Below are 24559 nucleotides of genomic sequence, written 5' to 3'. Positions count from 1 at the left end.
GCTCTGCTCCGTACGCCTCGTACACGCGCGGCTCTGCTCCGTACGCCTCGTACACGTGCGGCTCTGCTCCGTACGCCTCGTACACGCGCGGCTCTGCTCCGTACGCCTCGTACACGCGCGGCTCTGCTCCGTACGCCTCGTACACGCGCGGCTCCGCTCCCTACACCTCGTACACGTGCGGCTCCGCTCCGTACACCTCGTACACACGCGGCTCCGCTCCGTACACCTTGTACACACGCGGCTCTGCTCCGTACACCTCGTACACAAGCGGCTCCGTACACCTCGTACACACGCGGCTCCGCTCCGTACACCTCGTACACACACGCGGCTCCGCTCCGTACACCTCGTACACACGGCTCTGCTCCGTACACCTCGTACACGCGCGGCTCTGCTCCGTACACCTCGTACACGCGCGGCTCTGCTCCGTACACCTCATACACACGCGGCTCCGCTCCGTACACCTTGTACACACGCGGCTCTGCTCCGTACACCTCGTACACGCGCGGCTCCGCTCCGTACACCTCGTACATGTGCGGCTCTGCTCCGTACACCTCGTACACACGCGGCTCCGCTCCATACACCTCGTGCACACGCGGCTCCGCTCCGTAATCCTCGTACACACGCGGCTCCGCTCCGTACACCTCGTACACGCGCGGCTCTGCTCCGTACTCCTCGTACACACGCGGCTCCGGTCCGTACGCCTCGTACACGCGCGGCTCCGCTCCGTACTCCTCGTACACACGCGGCTCTGCTCCGTACACCTCGTACACGCGCGGCTCCGCTCCGTACACCTCGTACACACGCGGCTCCGCTCCGTACACCTCGTACACACACAGCTCTGCTCCGTACACCTCGTACATACGCGGCTCCGCTCCGTACACCTCGTACACACACAGCTCTGCTCCGTACACCTCGTACACACACAGCTCTGCTCCGTACGCCTCGTACACACACAGCTCTGCTCCGTACGCCTCGTACACGCGCGGCTCTGCTCCGTACACCTCATACACACGGCTCTGCTCCGTACACCTCGTACACACACGGCTCTGCTCCGTACACCTCGTACACACGCGGCTCCGCTCCGTACGCCTCGTACACACACGGCTCTGCTCCGTACACCTCGTACACGCGCGGCTCCGCTCCGTACGCCTCGTACACACACGGCTCTGCTCCGTACACCTCGTACACACACGGCTCTGCTCCGTACACCTCGTACACACGCGGCTCTGCTACATCCACACTGTAAACCCCTCCTGACCCCACACATAAACTTCCCCTCATCCAGCACCATGACAACCAGCACAGCAGAGTCCTGCATCCACTGAGGCCCCTGATCATGTGACCCCTGACTCCTCCCCTCCTGTGACCTCATCACAGGTCCTGTGCGCACAGAGCAGCCATATATGTGGTGGCGGCTCTGCAGGTGGAGGTATGTGGAGATCCCCCATTACTGGCGCATTAATACTAGATATATATATTGCACAGGGGATATTGCACAGGGGATATTGTTCACTATACCCCTTGATAAAATCCTCGAGGGGTCTAGTTTCCAATATTTAGGCGCATCAGGGGCTCTCCAAACGTGACATGGCATCCGCTCTCTATTCCAGCCAATTTTGCGTTCAAAAAGTCACACAGTACTCCTTCCCTTCTGAACCCTGCCCTGCGCCAACAGTGTATTTTCTCCACATATGGGGTATCGGCGTACTCAGGAGAAGTTGCACAACAGTTTTTGGGGTCCATTTTCTCCTTTTACCCTTGTGAAAATAAAAAAATTGCAGCTAAAAATAATTTTTGTGGAAAAAGTTTGATTTTTTTTTTTAAATTTTTTCGGCTCCATGTTATAAACTTCTGTGAAGCACCTGGGGGTTCAGGGTGCTCGCTACACATCTAGATAAGTTCCCTGAAGGGTCTAGTTTCCAAAATGGTGTTACTTGTGGGGGGTTTCCACTGTTTAGACACATCAGGGGCTCCCCAAATGCAACATGGAGTCCACTAATTATTCAAGCAAATTTTACATTCAAAAAGTCAAATGGAGCCCCTTCCCTTCCAAACCATGCCATGTGCCCAAACAGGGGTTTTCCCCCACATATGGGGTATTGGCGTGCTCAGGAGAAACTGCACAATACATTTTTGTGGTCCATTTTTTCCTGTTACCCTTGCGAAAATAAAAAAATTGGGATCTAAAGTAATATTTTTGTGAAAAAAGTTAAATGTTCATTTTTTTCTTCCACATGCCAAAAATTCCTGTGAAGCAACTGAAGGGTTAATAAACTTCTTGAATGTTGTTTTGAGCACCTTGAGGGATGCAGTTTTTAGAATGGTGTCACTTTTGGTTATTTTCTGTCATAAAGGCCGATCAAAGTCACTTCAAATGTGATGTGGTCCCTAAAAAAGGTTTTGTAAATTTTGTTGGAAAAATGAGAAATCACTGGTCAACTTTTAACCCTTATAACTTCCTAACAAAAAAAAATTTTGGTTCTAAAATTGTGGTGATGTAAAGTAGACATGTGGGAAATGATCTTTATTAACTATTTTGTGTGACATATCTCTCTGATTTAAGGGCATAAAAATTCAAAGTTTGAAAATTGCGAAATTTTCAAAATTTTTGCCAAATTTCCACTTTTTAGCACAAATAAACGCAAGTCATATCGAAGAAATTTTTTACCACTATCATGAAGTACAATGTGTCAGGAAAAAACGTTCTTAGAATCAGTGGGATCCGTTGAAGCGTTGCAGAGTTATTACCTCATAAAGTGAAAGTGGTCAGAATTGTAAAAATTGGCCTGCTCATTAACATGCAAACCACCCTCGGGGGTAAAGGGGTCAAAGCTCTGCACAGAGTGCAAAGCCTGACAATAATTACAAGCAGAGTCATCCATACTCCCTTGAATGCACCAACTGCCAACTGCCTGCAATTTAAGAAAGTGTAGTTGTGGTACTTATAAACTCATAAAGACTTTCCACAAAGTGTACAGCTAGGTAAAAATGATAAATAGGGTCATACAGTCATGTATAGCCCCTTGAAAGCCGCAACTGTTGGGCCTCATTCAAATATTGAACATTAAAAACACTTTATTTTGCTGCTATCATCTGGTGGTGTGGAAAAGTCGGGTCTAATCCAGGCTTTGTTCATTGTTATCAGAGTGAGCTTGTCAGCACTTAAAACCCGCTCAGATAAGACGCTAGTGGCAGGGCAGCATAATTGGAAGTGGAAACCCACAGTCTGGGGAGCGCCAGGAAATCAGATGGGGGAGAGAGGTGCTGAAAAAAAACTCTATTTCTAAGTGTTTTCACACAGACTGCGAATCTCCACTTCCAATTCATCCACGTAGGAGAGACTGGACTAAGCTTGTGTGGGTACTAGACTCTTTTGCGCTATCAGCCAGCTTCTGTTCCTCCTCCTGTTCCTCAACCTATACCTCTTCATTGTTCCTCAACCTGCGCTGAGCAGAAGAGATGAGGCTGGGCTGGGTAGTATTTCCCTGGCTCATGTTTTCCTCCATCTACACCAGGTCTGTATGCAAAGTTTCATGTTTAATTGTCAGCAGTGACTGTTTAAGTAGGCATAGAAGCGAGATCGTTGCGGTGATGATGGCGTCATCACTGCTCACCATCTTTGTGGCGTCTTCAAAGTCTTGGAGACCTGCACAAATGTCAGACATCCATGCCCACTCTTCAGTTGTTATGTGTGGTGGCAGACCAGAATACCAACGGGCGTGTTGGAGCTGGTAATCTATAATTGGCCTCTGCTGCTCACAAAGCTTTGCCAGCATGTGCAGTGTGGAGTTCCAGCCCGTGGCCACATTACACACCAGTCGGTGAGCTGGAACATGCATGCACTGCTGTAGTACTGGCAGAGCGGCGGCAGCTGTAGCCGACTTGCGGAAATGGGCGCTGATGCGGCTTACCTTGACCGGAAGCTCTTGCAAATCTGGGTTTTCAGAAATTGCTGAACCACCAAGTTGAGCACGTGGGCCAAGCATGGTATGTGTATGAGCTTGCCGAGCTTCACAGCCGCAACCAGGTTATGCCCTTTATCACACATGACCATGCCTGACTATAGGTTCAGCTGTGAAAGCCACAGGTCTGTCTGGTCTGTTATTTCTTTCAATAACTCTACTGCAGTGTGCGGTTTGTCTCCTAGACAAATTAGCTTCAGCAGAGCCTGCTGCCACTTCTCTGAGGCAGTTATACAGCGCTTCCAGCTAATGCAGACGACGTGATCTGAGAGAGCACATCAGAGATGGAGGAGGAGGAGCTGGAAAGAGTGCAGGAACTGGTGTAGAAGATGGAGGAGACCTTGATAGAAGTGGGGACAGCAATCCTCGGTGTCGGTAGCACAAGTGCCGTGCCAGGGTGAGACTCAGACCCAAACTCCACAATGTTCACCCAGTGTGCCGTCAGGGAAATGTAGCGTCTTTGGCCACAAGCACTTATTCACGTGTCGGTCATTAAGTGGACAACCCCAGTAACTGTGTGGTTAGGGGCATGGGTGACGCCACACAGGGAGAAATAATGGCAACTTTGAACAAAAATATTTTGTCAATTGTACCAGGCCAAACGGATTTTAAACATTTTAACCCACCGTAATTTTACACAAAGCACATTAAACTGAATAGATGACTAATTGAATCCAGAAAAAAATTCTGAATGTTGTTTTTGGAGTTTTAGATCCAGACAAATTTTTCAACGCTTTTTTGGAGTCTTATATACCACCGAAATTTAACATAAAGCACCTAGTAATGTATGGATGACTAATTGAATCCAGACCAATTTTTTATCTCTTTTTTTTCGTCTAATATATCACCGAAATTAAACAGAAAGCACGTAATGCTCTATAGATGACAGATTGAACACAAACAAAGTTTAAATGCTTTTTTGGAGTCTTATTTACCACCAAAACGTCAGAAGAAGCACCAGATAATAAGTGGATGACTAACTGAATAGAGAGAAATTTTTCAACTCTTTTTTTTTTTTTTTTTTGTTGCAGTCTTATATACCACCGAAATGTCACAGAGAGCACCTAATTCTCTATGGATGACTAATTGAATACAGGCAAATTTTTCAACTATTTTTTGGAATGTTAGATACCACCGAAATGTAACAAAAAGCACCTAATACTGTATGGATGACTAATTGAAACCAGACAAATTTTTCAACACTTTTTGGAGTCTTATTTACCACTTTAATGTAACAGCATGTAATACTGTACGAATGATTAGTTGAATTCAGAAAAAAATGAAGAAAGGTGGGCGGTTTTATGTACCTCATCCAAACTCCCAAATAATTTGGCTTCCAAACCGTCCCTAATGAACCAGAAATCTGACAATGTTGGGGATGCTAGCTCCCCTCAGCCAGATGATGAGGAAATATTGGACTCTTTAATTTTCACTGTCCATCTTGACAATTCCGATACATTTGAAAAATTATCACCAGTAGGAACATATAGGGGGTCTGATTAAGTCAGAATTCCGGACACCTCAATAGGCAGAGATATTCCTCCGCAGATAATACCAAGGAATGAAGTTAGCTCTTTTTTAAACTCTGCCCCCTTTTTGGAAGAAAATCCCACTATATCCCCCAGATCCAGATAACTGTGGAACCTTGCAGACAAGTAAATAAAATCACCAAATTTTTTCCAAAAATTCCTCGGGTGACGACTGCATCTCAGAAATATACAAAAAGAAAAGCAAAACCAGAGGAAGGGGAAAACGGGGCAATTTTGTCAGTCATCCCATCTCAAGTACCCAACCTCCCAAAAAGGAACAAACTATAGAAATCTTTAATTTGTCCAAGTATATTCTTTCCAAAAATGAGGTCCAATTATTAAATAAGGGGCTATCCTTTTGCCCAATGGCTCACGCTTATACATAAAGAAAGCACTTAATGCTCTATGGATGACTAATTGAATATAGACACATTTTTATATTCTTTTTTGGAGTCTTATATATCACCAAAATGTCACAAAAAGCACCAAATACTAAATGGATGACTAACTGAATACAGACAAATTCAACTCTTTTTTGCAGTCTTCTATACCACTGAAATGTCACAGAAATCACCTAATTAAATACAGACAAATTTTTCAACACGTTCTGGAATCTTATATACCACCAAAATGTTACAGAAAGCACCTATAATAATAATTTTTATTTATATAGTGCCAACATATTCCGCAGCGCTTTACAATTAAGGGGGGACATGTACAAACAATAAATTCAATACAAGGTGAGACAGTTTAACAGTTACATCAGGAGTGAGGTCCCTGCTCGCAAGCTTACATTCTACACGGAAATGGGGGGACACAATAGGTGGAAAGTGCTTGTTATTTCAGGTCAGGCAATTATAATAAGTCGGGATTATCATATAAAGCTGTATGATCCGGTCATCAGCCTGTATGTTAAAGTGCAATACTCAATTACCGAGTGCAGTTATCGTGTGCATGGAGGGTGTAGAAACAGATGAACAGTAGGGGGCAGATTCTGAGTAGTATTTAGGAGGGAACAGGGAAAAGTTAGTTTACTGGGTATTTGAGATGGTAGGCTTGTTTAAAGAGGTGGGTTTTTAAAGCGCGCTTGAAGACATCGGGGCTAGGCATCAATCGGATCGTCTGGGGTAGAGCATTCCAGAGAACTGGTGCAGCACGAGAGTAGTCTTGGAGACGGAGGTGCGAGGTTCGGATTATGGGAGATGTTAGCCTTAGGTCATTTGTGGAACGGAGGGCACGTGTAGGACGATAGACTGAGATGAGAGAGGAGATATAAGGTGGTGCAGAACTGTGGAGAGCTTTGTGGGTGAGAGCAATGAGTTTATATTGGACCCTGTAGCGAATGGGTAACAAGTGTAATGACTGGCACAAGGTGGAGGCATCGATGAAGCGGCTGGACAGAAATACGACCCTGGCTGCCGCATTCAGGACAGATTGGAGAGGGGAAATTTTGGTAAGAGGGAGACCGATCAGAAGAGAGTTGCAGTAGTCCAGACGAGAGTGAATAAGAGTGACAGTAAGAGTTTTAGCAGTTTCCAAAGTGAGAAAAGATCGGATTCTGGAGATGTTTTTAAGATGCTGGTGACAAGAGCGAGTGAGTGATCGGATATAGGCAGTAAAGGAAAGGTTAGTGTCGAATATGACCCCAAGGCAGCGGGCGTGCTGCTTGGGAGTTATGGTTGAACCCTCCAAGGTAATTTCGATGTTAGGTAGAGTTCGGTTAGTAGATGGGGGAAACACAAGAAGTTCAGTTTTGGAGAGATTCAGTTTGAGATAGAGGGAGGACATGATGCTAGACACAGCAGACAAACAATCCTTGGTATTTTGTATTAGGGTAGGGGTGATGTCAGGGGAAGAAGTGTATAGTTGGGTGTCGTCAGCATAGAGATGATACTGGAACCCAAATCTGCTGATTGTTTGTCCAATAGGGGCAGTGTATAGAGAGAAGAGGAGGGGGCCTCCATAATGCTGTATGGATGACTAATTAAATCCTGACTAATTTTTTAACTTTCTTTAGTGTTATATACCACCCCAATGTCACAGAAAGCACCTAATACCCTATGCATGACTAATTGAATCCAGAATTTTTTTTTTAACACTTTTTGGCATGTAATATACCACCGAAATGTACCTCAGAGCCCGTAAAACTCTATGGATGAGTAAGTGAATCCAGATACATTTTTGAACGCTTTTTTTTAAGTGTTATATACCACCGAAATGTAACCCAGAGCACGTAATAATCTATGGATGAGTAAGTGAATCCAGATAAATTTTTGAATGCTTTTTTTGGAGGGTTATAGATCACCAAAATGAACCCCAAATCACGTACACTGTGTGCAGAATTATTAGGCAAGTTGTATTTTAGAGGATTATTTTTATTATTGATCAACAACTATGTTCTCAATCAACCCAAAAGACTCATAAATATCCAAGCTTAATATTTTTGGTAGTTGGAGTGGTTTTTTTTTTAGATTTGGATATCTTAGGAGGATATCTGTTTGTGCAGGTAACTATTACAGTGCAGAATTATTAGGCAACCTAATAAAAACCAAATATAATCCCATCTCACTTGTTTATTTTCACCAGGTAAACCAATATCAGTGCACAAAATTTAGAAATAAACATTTCTGACATGCAAAAACAAAAACCAAAAAAATTAGTGATCAATATAGCCACCTTTCTTTATGATGACACTCAACAGCCCTCCATCCATAGATTCTGTCACTTGCTTGATCTGTTTTCGATCAATATTGCGTGCAGCAGCCACCACAGCCTCCCAGACACTGTTCCGAGAGGTGTACTGTTTTCCCTCCCTGTAGATCTCACATTTTATGATGGACCACAGGTTCTCTATGGGGTTCAGATCAGGTGAACAAGGGGGCCATGTCATTATTTTTTTCTTCTTTTAGACCTTTACTGGCCAGCCACGCTGTGGAGTAGTTGGATGCATGTGATTGAGCATTGTCCTGCATGAAAATCATGTTTTTCTTGAACGATACCGACTTCTTCCTGTACCACTGTTTGAAGAAGTTGTCTTCCAGAAACTGGCAGTAGGTCTGGGAGTTGAGTTTCACTCCATCCTCAACCCGAAAAGGTCCCACAAGTTCATCTTTGATGATACCAGCCCATACCAGTACCCCACCTCCAACTTGCTGGCGTCTGAGTCGGAGTGGAGCTCTCTTCCCTTTACTGATCCAGCCTCTGGCCCATCCATCTGGCCCACCAAGAGTCACTCTCATTTTATCAGTCCATAAAACCTTTGAAAAATCAGTCTTAAGATATTTCTTGGCCCATTCTTGACGTTTTATCTTATGTTTCTTGTTCAAAGGTGGTCATTTTTCAGCCTTTCTTACCTTGGCCATGTCCCTGAGTATCGCACACCTTGTGCTTTTTTCATACTCCAGTAACGTTGCAGCTCTGATATATGGCAAAACTGGTGGCGAATGGCATCTTGGCAGCTTCGCGCTTGATTTTCCTCAATTAATGGGCAGTTATTTTGCCCTTTTTTGGCAAACACGCTTCTTGCGACCCTGTTGGCTATTTGCCATGAAACGCTTGATTGTTCAGTGATCACGCTTCAAAAGTTTGGAAATTTCAAGACTGCTGCATCCCTCTGCAAGACATCTCACAATTTTGGACTTTTCGGAGCCAGACAAATCTCTCTTCTGACCCATTTTGCTAAAGGAAAGGAAGTTGCCTAATAATTAAGCACACCTTATATAGGGTGTTGATGTCATTAGTCAACACCCCTCCTCATTACAGAGATGCACATCACCAGATTTACTTAATTAGTAGTTGGCTCTCAAGCCTATGCAGCTTGGAGTAGGACAACATGTATAAAAAGTATCATGTGATCAAAATACTCATTTGCCTAATAATTCTGCACACAGTGTAATACTCTATGGATGAATAAGTGAATCCAGATAAATGTTTGAATGCTTTTTTGGAGGGTTATATAGCACCAAAATGTAGCAGAAATCAAATAATACTCTATGGGTGAGTAATTAAATCCAGATACATTTTTAAACCCTTTTTTGGAGTTTGACATACCATCATAATGTACCCCAGAGCAAATAATAGTAAATGGATGAGTAATTGTTTACAGAAAAAAATTTGAACACTTTTTTTAGAGGGTTATATACCACAGAAATGTACTCAAAGGACGTAATACTGTATGGATGACTAATTGTATACTGAAAATTTTTTAATGCTTTTTTGGAGGGTTATATACCACAGAAAGGAAATGGGAAGCAAGTAATACTCTATGGATGAGTAGTTGAATGTTTCAACACTTTCATGGAGTGTTATATAACAGAATGTACCACAAATCGCATAATACTGTATGAATCACAATATAGTCAATTTTTTCACACAAAAAAAAGAATGTGGTCAATTGCCGCACCTATATATTTAACAACGGACTGCAAAGCCATAATCCCGGCCTAGTGGCTGTATTCAGCCATGCACCCTGTTCCTGCAAGTCTCTCTCCCTCCCTATGCTAAATGCAGAATGTATGTGATACAAACAGCAAAGCACAAGATTAGCCCTTAGAAGGACTGTTAGTATGATGGGTCAGCTTCAGCACCAGTATCAACACTACAGGACTCTGAATCGTTGAACTGTGCACACACACCCCTGGACAAGCACTCTCTCCCTCCAATAACAACTGTCACAGAGCTGTGCAATGGCATCCGTCTGCCGAGCATGTTGGAGCCTGTCCTTTTATATAGTTACATAGTTTATAAGGCCGAAAAAAGACAAGCATCCATCCAGTTCAGCCTATTTCTTGTGCACTGCAGCTATTCCGCAGCGTTGATCCAGGGGAAGGCAAAAAAAAAACCATGCGGTATAGGCCAATTTACATCATTGAGGAAAAATTCACTTCCCGACACCAATCTTGCAGTCAGATTAAATCCCTGGATTAATTAACTAAGCATAAGATGTAATTCTATTGTTCTCAAGAAAGGCGTCCAGGCCTCTCTTGAACTCATTAAGTGAGTTGGACATCACCACCTCCTCTCCCAGAGAGTTCCAGAGTCTCACGGCTCTGACCGTAAAGAATCCCCTTCTATGCTGGTGCAGGAACCTCCTTTCCTCCAGACGCATAGTGTGCCCCCTCGTCTTTGTCACCATCCTTGGTATAAACAGGTCATGGGAGAGATCTCTGTACTGCCCCCTGATGTATTTATACATGTTTATGAGGTCTCCCCTAAGCCTTCTCTTTTCCAACGTAAATAGGCCTAATTTTGACAACCTCTCTGGGTATTCTAGTCCCTCCATTCCCTTTATTACCTTATTCGCCCTCCTTTGTACCCTCTCTAGCTCCAATATGTCTTTCCTGAGCACCGGAGCCCAGAACTGTGCACAATATTCTAAGTGCGGCCTTACCAGCGCTTTATACAGAGGAAGAACAATGTTCTCATCATATGCCCCTATTCCTCTTCTGATGCATGCCATGACTCTATTTGCCTTCGCAGCTGCTGCCTGACACTGGGCACTCCAATTTAATTTGCTATTAACCAAGACGCCCAGGTCCTTCTCCATGTCAGATTTCCCCAACGGTTTCCCATTTAATATGTATGGGTGACTGCTGTTTTTCTTTCCCATGTGCATGACCTTACATTTATTGGCATTGAACCCCATTTGCCATTTTTTGGCCCAACTCCCCAATTTATCTAAATCCTCCTGTAGCTGTGCCCTATCCTCATCTGTATTAACTACTTTACAAAGTTTAGTATCATCTGCAAATATTGCTATTTTACTATGCAACCCTTCCACTAGATCATTAATAAATATATTAAATAATATAGGGCCCAAGACAGACCCTTGAGGCACCCCGCTAGTAACCCTGACACACCCTGAGCTTACTCCATTGATAACCACCCTCTGCTTTCTATCACTCAGCCAGCTATTTACCCACCTGCACACATTATCCCCCAGACCAAGCATTCTCATTTTATATACCAACTTTTTGTGCGGCACGGTATCAAACGCTTTGGAGAAGTCAAGGTATACAACATCCACTGACTCTCCCCGGTCCAGCTGTGAGCTCACCTCCTCGTAGAAGGCGATCAGGTTTGTTTGGCAGGAGCGATCCCTCATGAATCCATGTTGATATGGAGTTAGACAGTTATTATCATTAAGATATTCTACAATAGCATCTCTAAGAAATCCTTCAAACAATTTACCCACAACAGACGTTAAGCTGACTGGTCTATAGTTCCCAGGGTCACTTTTAGACCCCTTTTTCAATATTGGTACCATATTTGCTTGGCGCCAGTCTAGTGGGACAGTCCCTGTCCATAAAGAGTGCTTGAATATAAGATACAGCGGTCTGTCTATCACATTACTTAATTCTTTTAGTACCCGGGGGTGTATGCCATCTGGGCCTGGTGACTTGTCTATTTTGATATTATTTAGGCGTTTCTGAACTTCCTCCTGGGTTAAGTGGGTGATATTTAGCGGAGGGTTTACTTTATCACTCTGCATTTCCTCCGATAAATTGTTTTCTTTTGTGAAAACAGTGGAGAAGAAGCTATTGAGTAGGTTTGCTTTACCCTCATCGCCCTCTATGATTTTACCCAGGTTATTTTTCAATGGGCCAACTCCATCAGTTTTAATCCTTTTACTGTTTATATAGTTAAAGAACAGTTTGGGATTCGTTTTACTTTCCTTGGCAATTAGTCTCTCTGTCTCCTCTTTTGCTATTCTTATTTGTTTCTTACAGATTTTGTTTTTTTCCCTATAAGATATTAGCGCTTCCTCGCTGCCTTCTTGTTTAAGTTTACCGAAAGCCCTTTTTTTGTTTTTCATTGCCCTCTTGACTTCCTTATTTAGCCACATTGGCTTCCTCCTATTCCTAGCCCTTTTATTCCCATAAGGTATGTACCTTCTACAGTGACTATGTAGGACTGTTTTGAAAATTTCCCATTTTCTATCCGTGCTCCTATTACAAAAGATACTATCCCAGTCTATAAGGTGAAGGGCATCTCTTAGCTGATCAAACTTTGCTCTCCCGAAGTTCAATGTTTTTGTGACTCCCTTGCTGGGCACCCTACTGAAGCACATGTGGAATTATATAATGTTGTGGTCACTATTTCCCAGGTGCTCCCCGACCTGCACCTCAGTTATTCTGTCTGGCCTGTTAGTTAATATTAAGTCTAAAAGGGCCATCCCTCTAGTTGTTTCCTTCACAAGTTGTGACAAATAATTGTCTTTGATAATTGACAGATACCTGTTTCCTTTCTGAGATCTACAGCTTTCGGTTTCCCAGTCTATATCGGGATAGTTGAAGTCCCCCATAATAATCACCTTGTTATTTTTTGCTACTTCGTCTATTTGTCTCATTAATAGACTTTCCGTGGCTTCTGCTATATTTGGTGGTTTATAACAGACTCCTATGATAATTTTATTATTGTTTTTTGCCCCATGTATCTCCACCCATAAGGACTCGACCTCCTCATTTCCCTCCCATACATCCTCCCGTATTGTAGGCTTTAGACACGTCTTTACATATAGACAGACTCCACCCCCTTTTCGACTTCTTAGATCCCTTCTAAACAGACTGTAACCCTGTAAGTTAACTGCCCAGTCATAGCTTTCATCTAACCATGTCTCGGTTATTCCCACTATGTCATAGTTACCTGTAGATATTTCTGCTTCCAGTTCATCCATCTTGTTTGTCAGGCTCCTGGCATTTGCTAGCACGCAGTTTACACGATTTTGTTTTGTTCCAATCTTCTCCCTGTGGATTGTATTGGAAATTTTCTTACCTCCCTTCCAAGTATCTTGTCTTGGACCTTCTTTGTCGCACTTCATATCTTTCATTAGTATGTTCTCTGGTTGCATGTTCGTGTCCGGTGTTTTTCTTCCCATCCCCTCTTCTTCTAGTTATAACCCTTGATGATGTCACATGGCCAGCCAATCACAGTAATGCCACTACCAAGATGGCTACGGCAATCCCCGTATGCTTATTGGCTGAGTAACAGGCGTCAAACATGTGGGGCGGGGACTTGAGTTTGAAATTGAGTACCAGCTAATGCTCGCCAAGTAACAAGCACATCCGAGCACTCAGATACTATAGTGATATCCGAGTATCACCGAGCATGTTCACTCATCCCTACGGATTGCGGAGAGTATTATAAATATGGCAGAAAACAGAGGAATAAAGTTCAGAGAAGAAGCTTCATAAAAAGGCATTGCAGTTTGTCAGGAAGATATTAATGTCAGGGCGATATTTAGAACATATTAACCATTTCTCCTCCCTGAAGCCCCCTCACCACTTGTCAGTGCAAAAGCTGTCTCCATGTAAATCGCAGTTCTGATGATAACGGGACCCATAGTTTTAGTGGCAGGGACAGCCACGAAACAAGATGCTCATTTTCTCGTAGCCGTAGGCTCCTCTGGAGGGCTGTGGTGCAAAAGTAACAAAATTTGTAACACTGCCTCCGTTTTAGATTAAATATAAAATGTAATAATCCTTTTTCTTTTGTCCAGTAATCGTTCCCTTCCCCAAAGCCGTACGCTACCAGAACGCAGGCGTCCAGCGAGGCCTGTATTATATTTCAAACTCGGCCGGATGTGACAGAGAATAATAATAATTGGGCTATTGTGAAGCAGACAGTGACCATACAGAGGACGTAAACATGTATTCAATGCGTTGGAATCCAGAGGTGTAGCGCCCATACGCTCACTTGTCGCTTGCTGATACCTAAGGAGTGTGTAGTCAGGATCGAGTGCCCGCGAATATAGACGAAATCCGTGACATAGTGACAACACGGTGAGATATTGCCCGGTGTCGTCTCTGTGGAATACCTGACCCAGTTACAGATGTAATTTAACCCTTTGGGAGAAAGTGACTCTGGGGAGTAAATCCAGAACACGTCTCTGTAAAAGTTTACTGCGTTATGATTGTGAATTCGCTGCGGTTGCCTCTTCTAACACCGACCATCGTAGATTAGAACTTTTTTCACCTATCTCCAAGAAATGTCTGGCAACTGTGGTCTCACCAAACTTCTGCTATTTTTCATTCTTTTTCTTGCAGTGGCCTCAGTGGATTTCATTCTAGATTCAAAGAGCCGAATAGTGGACCCGTGTTCCTTCATTCTGATTTTAATTGATCATGACTAGAGATGAGCGAATCTTTCAATATTCGGTTTGTTCCAGTTCGGCAAACTTCCCGATGTTCACAGAATAATTCACCGAACATACTGAACCCCATTGGATTCAGTGGGAGGCAACACCACACTCATACACAAACCTTCAAAAGAGATCAAATTAGGAGCAGACACCAGGAAAGTAACATCAATTGACCCACAGTACAAATGTTATACCCAGCAGCAATCAGCCATGGGCCATGCATGAGATATGAGGGTATAGGCCAGCATTTACAGCTTTAAATTGAACTTCAAATTAACTTCAAATTAAGAAGAGGTGGGTGAGGGATCGCTGTAGGTCTGCTGTGCTGGGGGCACTGATACCACATGCAACAGCTCAAGCTGCTTTTATGCTCAGCCACACTTAGATGGCAGAAAAATCAGTTTCATAGAGTAGTATTGGTACAAAAATTTAAGGATAGTAACACGGGTAGTTGACTGAAAGTGAGTGGAGGCCTGCCAGTCCCGGAGGCCTGCTTCTACAGGCGACACACATGAAGGGAACCCAACCGGGAGTCTCCCAATTTCCAAAAATTAGTGGCAGACACCACCAAAGTGGCATCAGTTTTACAAGAGTAGAACTAGTATAATGGGGACAGACACCTCTTCGACTACAGCCAACCCAGCAGATGGACACCCAACCAGGAGTCTCCACATTTCCAAAAATTATTGTTAACATCTGCAGCAAACGCAAGCACAGAAGCCTTGCTAAAGATATCACAGACTGCAATTACGCGAGATCAATGCAGCACACTAAAAACTACATCAACTAGTCTGTACAGTCATGGCCAAAAGTTTTGAGATTGACACCAAAATTATATTTTCACATGATCTGCTGGCCTCTGGTTTTTATTAGTGTTTGTCTGATGTTTATATCACATACAGAAATATAATTGCAATCATATTATGAGTACCAATAGGTTATATTGATAGTTAGAATGAGTTAATGCAGCAAGTCAATATTTGCAGTGTTGCCCCTTCTTCTTCAAGACCTCTGTAATTCTCCCTGGCATGCTCTCAATCAACTTTTGGACCAAATCCTGACTGATAGCAGTCCATTCTTGCATAATCAATGCTTGCATTTTGCCAGAATTTGTTGGTTTTTGTTTGTCCACCCGCCTCTTGATGATTGACCACAAGTTCTCAATGGGATTAAGATCTGGGGAGTTTCCAGGCCATGGACCCAAAATCTCTATGTTTTGTTCCATGAGCCATTTAGTTATCACCTTTGCTTTATGGCAAGGTGCTCCATCATGCTGGAAAAGGCATTGTTGGGCACCAAACTGCTCTTGGACGGTTGGGAGAAGTTGCTCTTGGAGGACATTCTGGTACCATTCTTTATTCATGGCTGTGTTTTTAGGCAAGACTGTGAGTGAGCCGATTCCCTTGGCTGAGAAGCAACCCCACACATGAATGGTTTCAGGATGCTTTACAGTTGGCATGAGACAAGACTGGTGGTAGCGCTCACCTCTTCTTCTCCGAATAAGCTGTTTTCCAGATGTCCCAAACAATCGAAAAGGGGTTTCATCAGAGAAAATGACTTTGCCCCAGTCTTCAGCAGTCCACTCCCTGTACCTTTTGCAGAATATCAGTCGGTCCCTGATGTTTTTTCTGGAGAGAAGTGGCTTCTTTGCTGCCCTCCTTGAAACCAGCCCTTGCTCAAAGAGTCTCCGCCTCACAGTGCGTGCAGAAGCTCTCACACCAGCCTGCTGCCATTCCTGAGCAAGCTCGGCACTGCTGGTAGCCTGATCCCGCAGCTGAAACAGTTTTAAGATACGGTCCTGGCGCTTGCTGGTCTTTCTTGGGCGCCCTGGAGCCTTTTTGACAACAATGGAAGCTCTCTCCTTGAAGTTCTTGATGATGCGATAGATTGTTGACTGAGGTGCAATCTTTGTAGCTGCGATACTCTTCCCTGTTAGGCCATTTTTGTGCAGTGCAATGATGGCTGCATGTGTTTCTTTAGAGATAACCATGGTTAACTGAAGAGAAACAATGATACCAAGAACCAGCCTCCTTTTAAAGTGTCCAGTGATGTAATTGTTACTTAATCATGACTGATTGATCGCCAGCCTTGTCCTCATCAACACCCACACCTGTGTTAATGGATCAATCACTAAAACGATGTTAGCTGCTCCTTTTAAGGCAGGACTGCAATGATGTTGAAATGTGTTTTGGGGGTTAAAAATCATTTTCTGGGCAAATATTGACTTTGCAAGTACAGTAATTGCTGTTAAGCTGATCACTCTTTGACATTCAGGAGTATATGCAAATTGCCATTACAAAAAATGAAGCAGTAAACTTTGGAAAAATTACTATTTGTCTCATTCTCAATACTTTTGGCCATGACTGTACTGTCTGCGATTAGAATTGAAAAGTCCTTGTAGATCCATGAGTTGTTCATCTTGATAAAAGTTAGGCGGTCTACACTTTCAGGACTACGCTTATTCATCAGGACACCATCAGCTGCGCTGAAGACACGTTCTGAGAGAACACTGGCTGCCGAGTATGATACAACCTCCAAGGCATGACAGGCGAGCTCAGGTCACTCTTCCATTTTTGAAGACCATAATGTAAATGGGTCCAAACCCTCCTTGATGGTATTGATATTGAGCTCTAGATACTCTTGCACCATCCTCTCCAGTCGTTCACCATGTGTCAGACTTGTACTCTGTTATGCTGGTGCAAGAGCTGGCCTAAAAAATGTGCGAAAGGACTCACAGAAATTGCTTCTGCCACTTGCGCAGTGGCTAATGTTTTAGCGTTGACGAATTGACATCCCTGAGGTTGGAAGTCTATAGCTGCGATGCACACTGCGTGCATTGCTGTCTTGGGGAAAACCTCCCTTAAGGTTGTGTAAAAGCGTGTTTCAATACTACAGCATTCGCGGGTCTGTTTCCAGGGTGGGAAGCATCTGGCAAAATTTACTCTTATAACTTGGATCTAACAGAGTGACAACCCAGTAGTCATGACTATTTTGAATCATAACTATATGGGAATCATGTTGCAGATAGTGCAACAAGAATGCACTCATGTGTCGGGCTCTTACATGAGGTCCAAGCCCATGGTGTGTTGATGGTGAGATAACACGCAAGCTTGCTTCCTCCATCCTCTCCTGTCAACCACAAACAACAAAGAGGGGATGATTATCCTCTTCAACTCCTGACTGTTTCTCGCCCATCACCTCTTCCTCCTCCATTTGTTCCTTGGCTTGTGCACCTTCACTAACAGTTTGTCTTGTATCACAAGCCCCCCTCGATCGCTGTAATCCACACTCACTTGACACCCGCCTGTGTGATGACAGTCTGGAATGTAAAGACATTGTTATCCATTCCACATCCTCCTCTGCTTCTTCTGGGACTGCCACCTCCCCCCCACAGGCTATTCAAAGTCTGCTCCATGTAGATGACCAGAATGGTGATGCTGATGACGGCATCGTCAGTGCTAACCATCTTAGTAGCCATTTCAAAACTGTGGAGAATGGTGCAGAGGTCCTTAATCTGTGCCCACTCTGTAAACATAAGATGCCCCACGTACGTACCAGGTTGGCTCAGGCTATACGACATGACATGTTGCATCAGGGCTCATTGCTGCCATAGTCGCTGCAACATATGCAGAGTGGAATTCCACTGTGTGGGCACATCGCCTATGAACCGGTTAACTGGCATAGACAAAGATCTCTGTATCGATGCAAATCGATGACCTGAGGAGTGCAAACGGCAGAAGTGAACACACAGCTTCCTTGCTTTCTGAAGCGGAGCATCCAGGTCGGGATAGTGGCGGAGAAATTGCTGTACCACCAGGTTGAGGACATGAGCCATGCAAGGCACGTTTGTGAGCTTGCCTTGGCGTAGGGTCCCCACCAGGTTCCCACAGTTATCGCACACGGCCTTCCCTGGCTCCAGGTTCAGCTTAGACAGCCATTGCTCAAACTCGGCCTTTATAGCTGTCCACAACTCTTCACCTGTATGACTGCGCCCCTTCCCTGTGTGTTCCCATAGCCACCAGAGTCACCCAGTGCCCAGTCAGCGAGATGTAATGCCCCTGGCCATGCTTTCTTGTTCAGCTGTCTGTGGTGAAATGCACCCTGGCAGACATAGATTTAGTCAAGAAACGAGTGATGTTGTCAGTGACATGCTTGTGTAGCGCAGACACAGCTTTCTTAGAAAAGTAATGGCGACTGGGCAACTGGTACTGGGGGACTGTGATGGCCACGAGCTTTTGGAAACTGTATATCTACCAGGCGGAAAAGCAGCATTAACGTGGCCAACAGATTGGAGATGGTGGAGTTCAACCTCTTAGCTTTGTCGTGTAGGAGGAAACAATCTTTTACCTGACTACAACTGCGGGACCAAGGGCTGGCTGCAGTGCTGAGAGAGGGCGGAGTATGGTGTACAGGACAAACTGCTGGACCATGAGTGAGGTGCAGTCGGAGATATTACAGTGGATTGAGAATGATGTGGTGTGCTCATTGTCTGAGATTAGTCAAAAACAGCAGGCATGTACACTTCGGTTACAGCTGACGATCTCTCACTCAGCCTGACTGGAGCAGGTAAACAACAGGTGGTTCTGCGGTTGGAGACCTGCGTGATAACACTTGGCACGGTAACAGAGGAGGAGGAAGAAACAGCAGATGCGGTTGATGGGGCGGCTGATGGTTGTTGAGATCCACTGGTCCCCATTTTATCACAGTGAGATTGCCAGAGTAATGCATGTTGACTGCACATGTGAAGGTTCATGCATGTAGTAGTAAAATTATTGCACTTTTTCCCTCTACTGAGTTTTTTTTTTTTTTTACAAAGTTGGCTGATGTGAGTTGGCTCTTCATTTGCAGTGTCAAAAAAGGCCTAGGCTAGGCAGCCCTTGCCGCCCCTGCGAGCTGCACACCCGCAACCGCTGCTGACAACAGCCACAGTTGTGGCTAAGATGCAGTGCTCGTCGTGGTTGCATCACTCCGTGTCTGTACCGTAGGGCGGAATGTAACCTCTTCGTCTTCCTTCTCCGCCACTCCTCAGATGACTGACTCCGCTGTGTGCCTCTGGGTTCGCACCAAGTGGGATCTACAACCTCATCATCATCCTCTGTTCTCCCATTCCATGCCCTGAGAGTCACCCTCCTCCTGCCCTGACAGCACAATACAGTCCACTTAAGCGTCAGGTATCTGAGTCTCATCAGGATGACCTCCCCCCCAGGGGTTAAGGTCTGGTGACGAGGTATGTTGCTCGGACCCTACTTCGTCCGGCCCCAGATAGAACCGAAAAAAAATTTAGGCATCGGTGCAGATGCTTTCCTCCTCTTGAGTCTCTAAATCTTTGGAACAGACTTCTGATTCCCATGGCATAGAATATGTGAACAGCTCTGCAGAGTCACCCATCTGTGGTTTCCTGCAGTCAGTTGGGTGGTTGGAAAGTTGTGACGTGGGGGAAAGCAAGGGTAATTGGGATGCAAACTCTGAGGACAGTACTGTGTGTGATGTTGAGGTGAAGGAAGAGGAGAGGCCACTTGATGCAGCGCTTGCCATCCACTGGAGCACATGCTCTTTCTGGCCCTCATTTACAAGGCGTACCGCTGTGCGGCTGCCAAAGGAAAGGAGTGAAGTAACCCGTCCAGTAACAGAAGTTGTCATTTGTCTTTGGATAGGACGTGACGGTGTTGGTTCACCAGTACTTTCACTAACGTTACCACCTACCCCACATATACCTTGAACACCAAGCCTATTCCCCCTTCTACCATGACCTCGCTTTTTCCCACTCATGTTGCTCAGATAGTGTGGTTGGAACATGCTGTGAGCAATAAAAAATTTCATTTTTTACTGTGGATGAGGCCTGTATACAATAGATTATATGCTCCAAGAAATTTCAAACTGAGATCTAGCGTGCTGTATCACCTTAGTAACAGAAGAAAGTTTTTTTTTTTTATTGTGGATGAGGCCTTTATAATATAGAATATATGCTCCAAACAATTTCAGACTGAGATCTGGCCTGCAGTATAACATTAGTAACAGAAAAAAATATATTTTTTTTATTGTGGATTAGGCCTGTATTAAATAGAATATATGCTCCAAACAATTTTAAAACTGATATCTCCCATGCTGTATCACGTTAGTAACAAAAAAATAGTTTTTTTTTTACTCTGAACGAGCTCTCCATACAGCCACAAAATGACAAATTGAGATATGACGTGCTGTATCACGTTAGCAACAGGAAAAATTAGATTTTTAAAGGTGTACTCGTGCATTGAGTACAATAGAAGCAGTGCACAACAGATTTCTTTGAAATATGCCCTGCTGTCTTTGTCTGGACCTCACTAATGGCACAAAAAAAAGAAGGTTGATTTTACAGCCACACAGGACCCTATCTATCTAAAGTATCTGACTTAGAAGCAACCGCCTAGCTAGCTATCTAAAAACGCTCAGTATCCAGGAGCAGCCTCTCTGACCTGTTCTTTTAGCGCCATTTTTTCAGTATCACGTGTCTGCTCTTTATATAGAGAAGGACATGTGATTTCAGCAGTCAATGGCTCAAGCCCTTTGGTCTGGACACTGTGGTTGGTTACTGAGCCCTGATTGGCTAACTGCAATTTGCACACATAAAGTTTAGGGAAAAAAATTAGATCACAAAACGCCGCTCCTCTGGCCTCTCCCCACCCCCTCCCCTCATCAAACACTTTCCCCCGCTCATCATACAGCACCACTATCCTAGCCAAAGTGATAAAAATACTGTAGGGGAAACACAATCATTTCCCGCACTTTTACTGAATTTTGCTGATTTTAAGTAAAAACGTTCGGGTGTCTGATCACAAATCCGAATGTGCAACATTCATGCCGAATTTGAAATTGGCGACCGTTTTTCGAGCATATTTGCTCATCTCTAATTGTGCCATTTGTCTAACATCCACTTTACAACAAGTGCACTTTAACGAGTACATGACATCAGAACTGTAGCAGGTGAAAAACCACCAATATCCACAGGTGTCCCTTCTAATTGGAGGGGAAATTATCACCTTTAATAATCCTCGAACAGTTCTGGCATAACAAACATGGAAAAGTGCCCCTTTTTGTATTTGAAGGAAAGTCAGTTTAGACATTTCAGCTTAATAGTATCAGTTCTAATCAAATAGTTAGATAACAATTTACCCTTAAGATGCAGAAATTGTGGTGTTGTTTTAAAAATTGTATATTTAGGGTCATTTTGTGTTGCCACCTTATAAGAATCACAATGGTTTTGTTCCTTTTCCACCGATAGATACATACAGCCGACTATGAAAGACGGGAACCAAGGAAACATGTATTACTCTTTTTAGAATGGTACCCCTTTCTCGGCCCTCTCAAACAGTATATTGTTCCCCCAGTACCCCCATTATGATAATACAAGATGACCTACACAATATGCTACTTCCAAAACCACTAGACAATAAATTCTCACTTACCCCATTCTTGATGCAGTACGGTGCCCCTTTCTTGGTTCTTACACACGGTATAATGTGCCCACAGAACTGCCATCCCTCCACACACTTTATAAAGTGTATAATATTCCCACAATACCGACTCCCCCCCCACAGTATAATGTTCTTACAGTACCACCATCTCCCCTTACTGTATAATATTCCCACAGTACCACCACCCCCCACATACAGTATAATGTTGCTGTCAAACACTGTATAATGTTCCTACAGTACTGCCATTCCCCCACACACAGTATAATGTTCCCACAGTACCTCCGTCCCCTCAAACACTGTATAATGTTCCTACAGTACTGCCATTCCCCTATACACAGTATAATGTTCTCACAGTATCACCTTACCCTCCCACTGTATAATGTTCCCACAGTACCACTATCCAACCACAGACAGTATAATGTTCTCACAATACTGCATTCCCTACACACACTGTGTAATGTTCCTACAGTACTGTCTTTCCACCACACACAGTATAATGTTCTCACAGTACCTCCATTCCCAATTTTGGATTGTAATTGTAACATTTTAACACTTGTTTTTCTTTTGGTATTTTCCATGTAATATATAGAAGCCTACGGGAAAATGCTAAAAGAAACCATCATATCCAGAGATAATAAAAACACTGTACTTGGAGTCATTGGCATCAAATCACTCCAGCCTTTGTGTTACAAACAAGCTTTTATAAATGCCTCAAACTTTTGTGTGTGAATTAGACATGAGATCTACCGTGATAGAAGATTACAGTCTGGGGAAGAAGAAAAACATTCATATAGACGGCCGGTGGTGATGTAGTCAGTGACGGACGCTGGCCAAATATGTTTCTAGAGCCGTAGTAGAAGATGAAGATGTCGTCCTCATAATGATGTAGTTATTTCTCATTTCTCGTGTAATGAATATCTCCTGCAGTATTGCTAATGCCGATTCCAGTGTTGGTAAAGGAGACGAAAATTAGCATTATGGAAGATGAGTCTGAGAAATGTATTTGTCATGGTTTCATCACTCACTATGGCGTATGAATGCTGTGAGTGACAGCTCAGCCACCCTATAGGATCTGGAGTTTGCTTGACTTCAGTATTGTGAGTGACAGCCCAGTCATCCAATCTGAGGCAGGGGCATGCTGGGCTGCCAGCATTTTGATTGACAGCACTGCTGCTCAATCTGGCCTAGACTGTGGGCTTTCCTCCAGGTGTTTTCCATTCTTGTTAATTTGCTAGCTATTTAGCTGGCTAGCTATGAGCAGATCATTGTCAGCTGTAGTGTTTCTCAGTGATCTGTATGCTTTGCTCTGTGTCTGATATCCTAATCTTGTTGCTGGACCTTGGATTTGCCTTGACTATTCGTATGTGTTATCCATTTTGCTCTTGACACTTTCTGACCTCAGGTACCTGAACTCAGACTTGGCCTCTGAATATCCGTTTCTCTTATCCCCTTATCTTGACGTTCCCTCCTGGCATTTGACCTCAGACTGATATTTGACCATGTCTGTGGGTTGCCCCTCTGTACTATGAGCCCTCCTGGTAACTGACCTCAGATCTCCAGACTACCCTGTCTGACGGCTTGTCCGTGAGTAGTGACTCAGCATCACAGTATTCAACTGCAGACTCAAAGGAAGAAACTGCTTAGTATGTGAGTGGCCTAAAATATATTAATTTTATTAATAGATGACAGGGAAAAAGACTGAATATTGTAAAATAATTAAAATACTATTGCTGCATGGGTCCCCCCCCACAGTCTCTGTATTTCCTGGTCAGTCCCAACGAACTTGTGATTCCTACAGCTAATCAGTTGCTGAAGCAGTGGTCAACTTGACCAGTGATTGGGAGCATTGAGGAGATGTCTTAGTCAGCAATTCAGCTTATGTTCCAGCCCATACAAGACTAGAGAATACAACATCTACACGTTCTATCTCCTGATATGTTTCTCCTTATTATCTCCTGTAATTGTATTATTACACAGAATTCTTTATCATGTTACATCAGCTCATCTTCTTCTCATTCAAGTCTCTACAATATTCAGCTGCAGACTCTGAGGATGAAGCTGCTTGTTGTCTGTGGCCTAGAATAAGTATTTTTTATTACTAGATCTAAAGAAGAAAACGAAATACTGTAAAATAATAAATCTCATCATATGTTTCTCTTATTATTTCCAGTAATTTTATTATTACACATGATTTTTATGATGCTACATCGGCTCATCATCTTCTCATTCAGGTCTCTATAATATCGGATCCTCTCAGTGAAGATCTTCTAGATAAGAGAATTTTCCTGATTTACCCACCAAAGATATATATGGACAGAGACAAGATGGCAGAGAAAATATTACACCTCACCCTAGAGATCCTCTTCCGGCTTACTGGAGAGGTGAGAGATTCTGATGACGTCACATTACATCATTCTTATCTATGAGAATAACAGATGGACAGAACTGGAGAGGTGAGGACTCTGGAAATGTCTGTAG

General features: G+C 43.7%; 1 protein-coding gene across 2 annotated transcripts in view; it reads left to right on the top strand.

Moving 5' to 3' along the window:
- LOC141270499 (uncharacterized) overlaps positions 1 to 24559 on the top strand; it is a 228608-nt gene that overhangs the window by 90164 nt on the left and 113885 nt on the right. The window contains exons 1-2 of one of the 2 annotated variants that reach the window (XM_073680506.1): positions 1369 to 1429; positions 24313 to 24462. The exons of the other annotated variant lie outside the window; for it this stretch is intronic. Coding sequence (XP_073536607.1) covers positions 24391 to 24462 — 72 coding nt within the window. The 5' untranslated portion in view covers positions 1369 to 1429; positions 24313 to 24390. Of the gene's footprint in view, positions 1 to 1368; positions 1430 to 24312; positions 24463 to 24559 lie in introns of those variants that run through there. 2 annotated transcript variants of the gene reach the window in all.

Source organism: Phyllobates terribilis, unplaced genomic scaffold (assembly GCF_046119375.1).
Source record: "Phyllobates terribilis strain yellow unplaced genomic scaffold, ASM4611937v1 Scaffold_5__5_contigs__length_657084704, whole genome shotgun sequence".
NCBI lineage: Eukaryota > Metazoa > Chordata > Amphibia > Anura > Dendrobatidae > Phyllobates > Phyllobates terribilis.
Note: the sequence above shows the minus strand (reverse complement) of the source record. Positions and strands in the feature narration are given on the sequence as shown.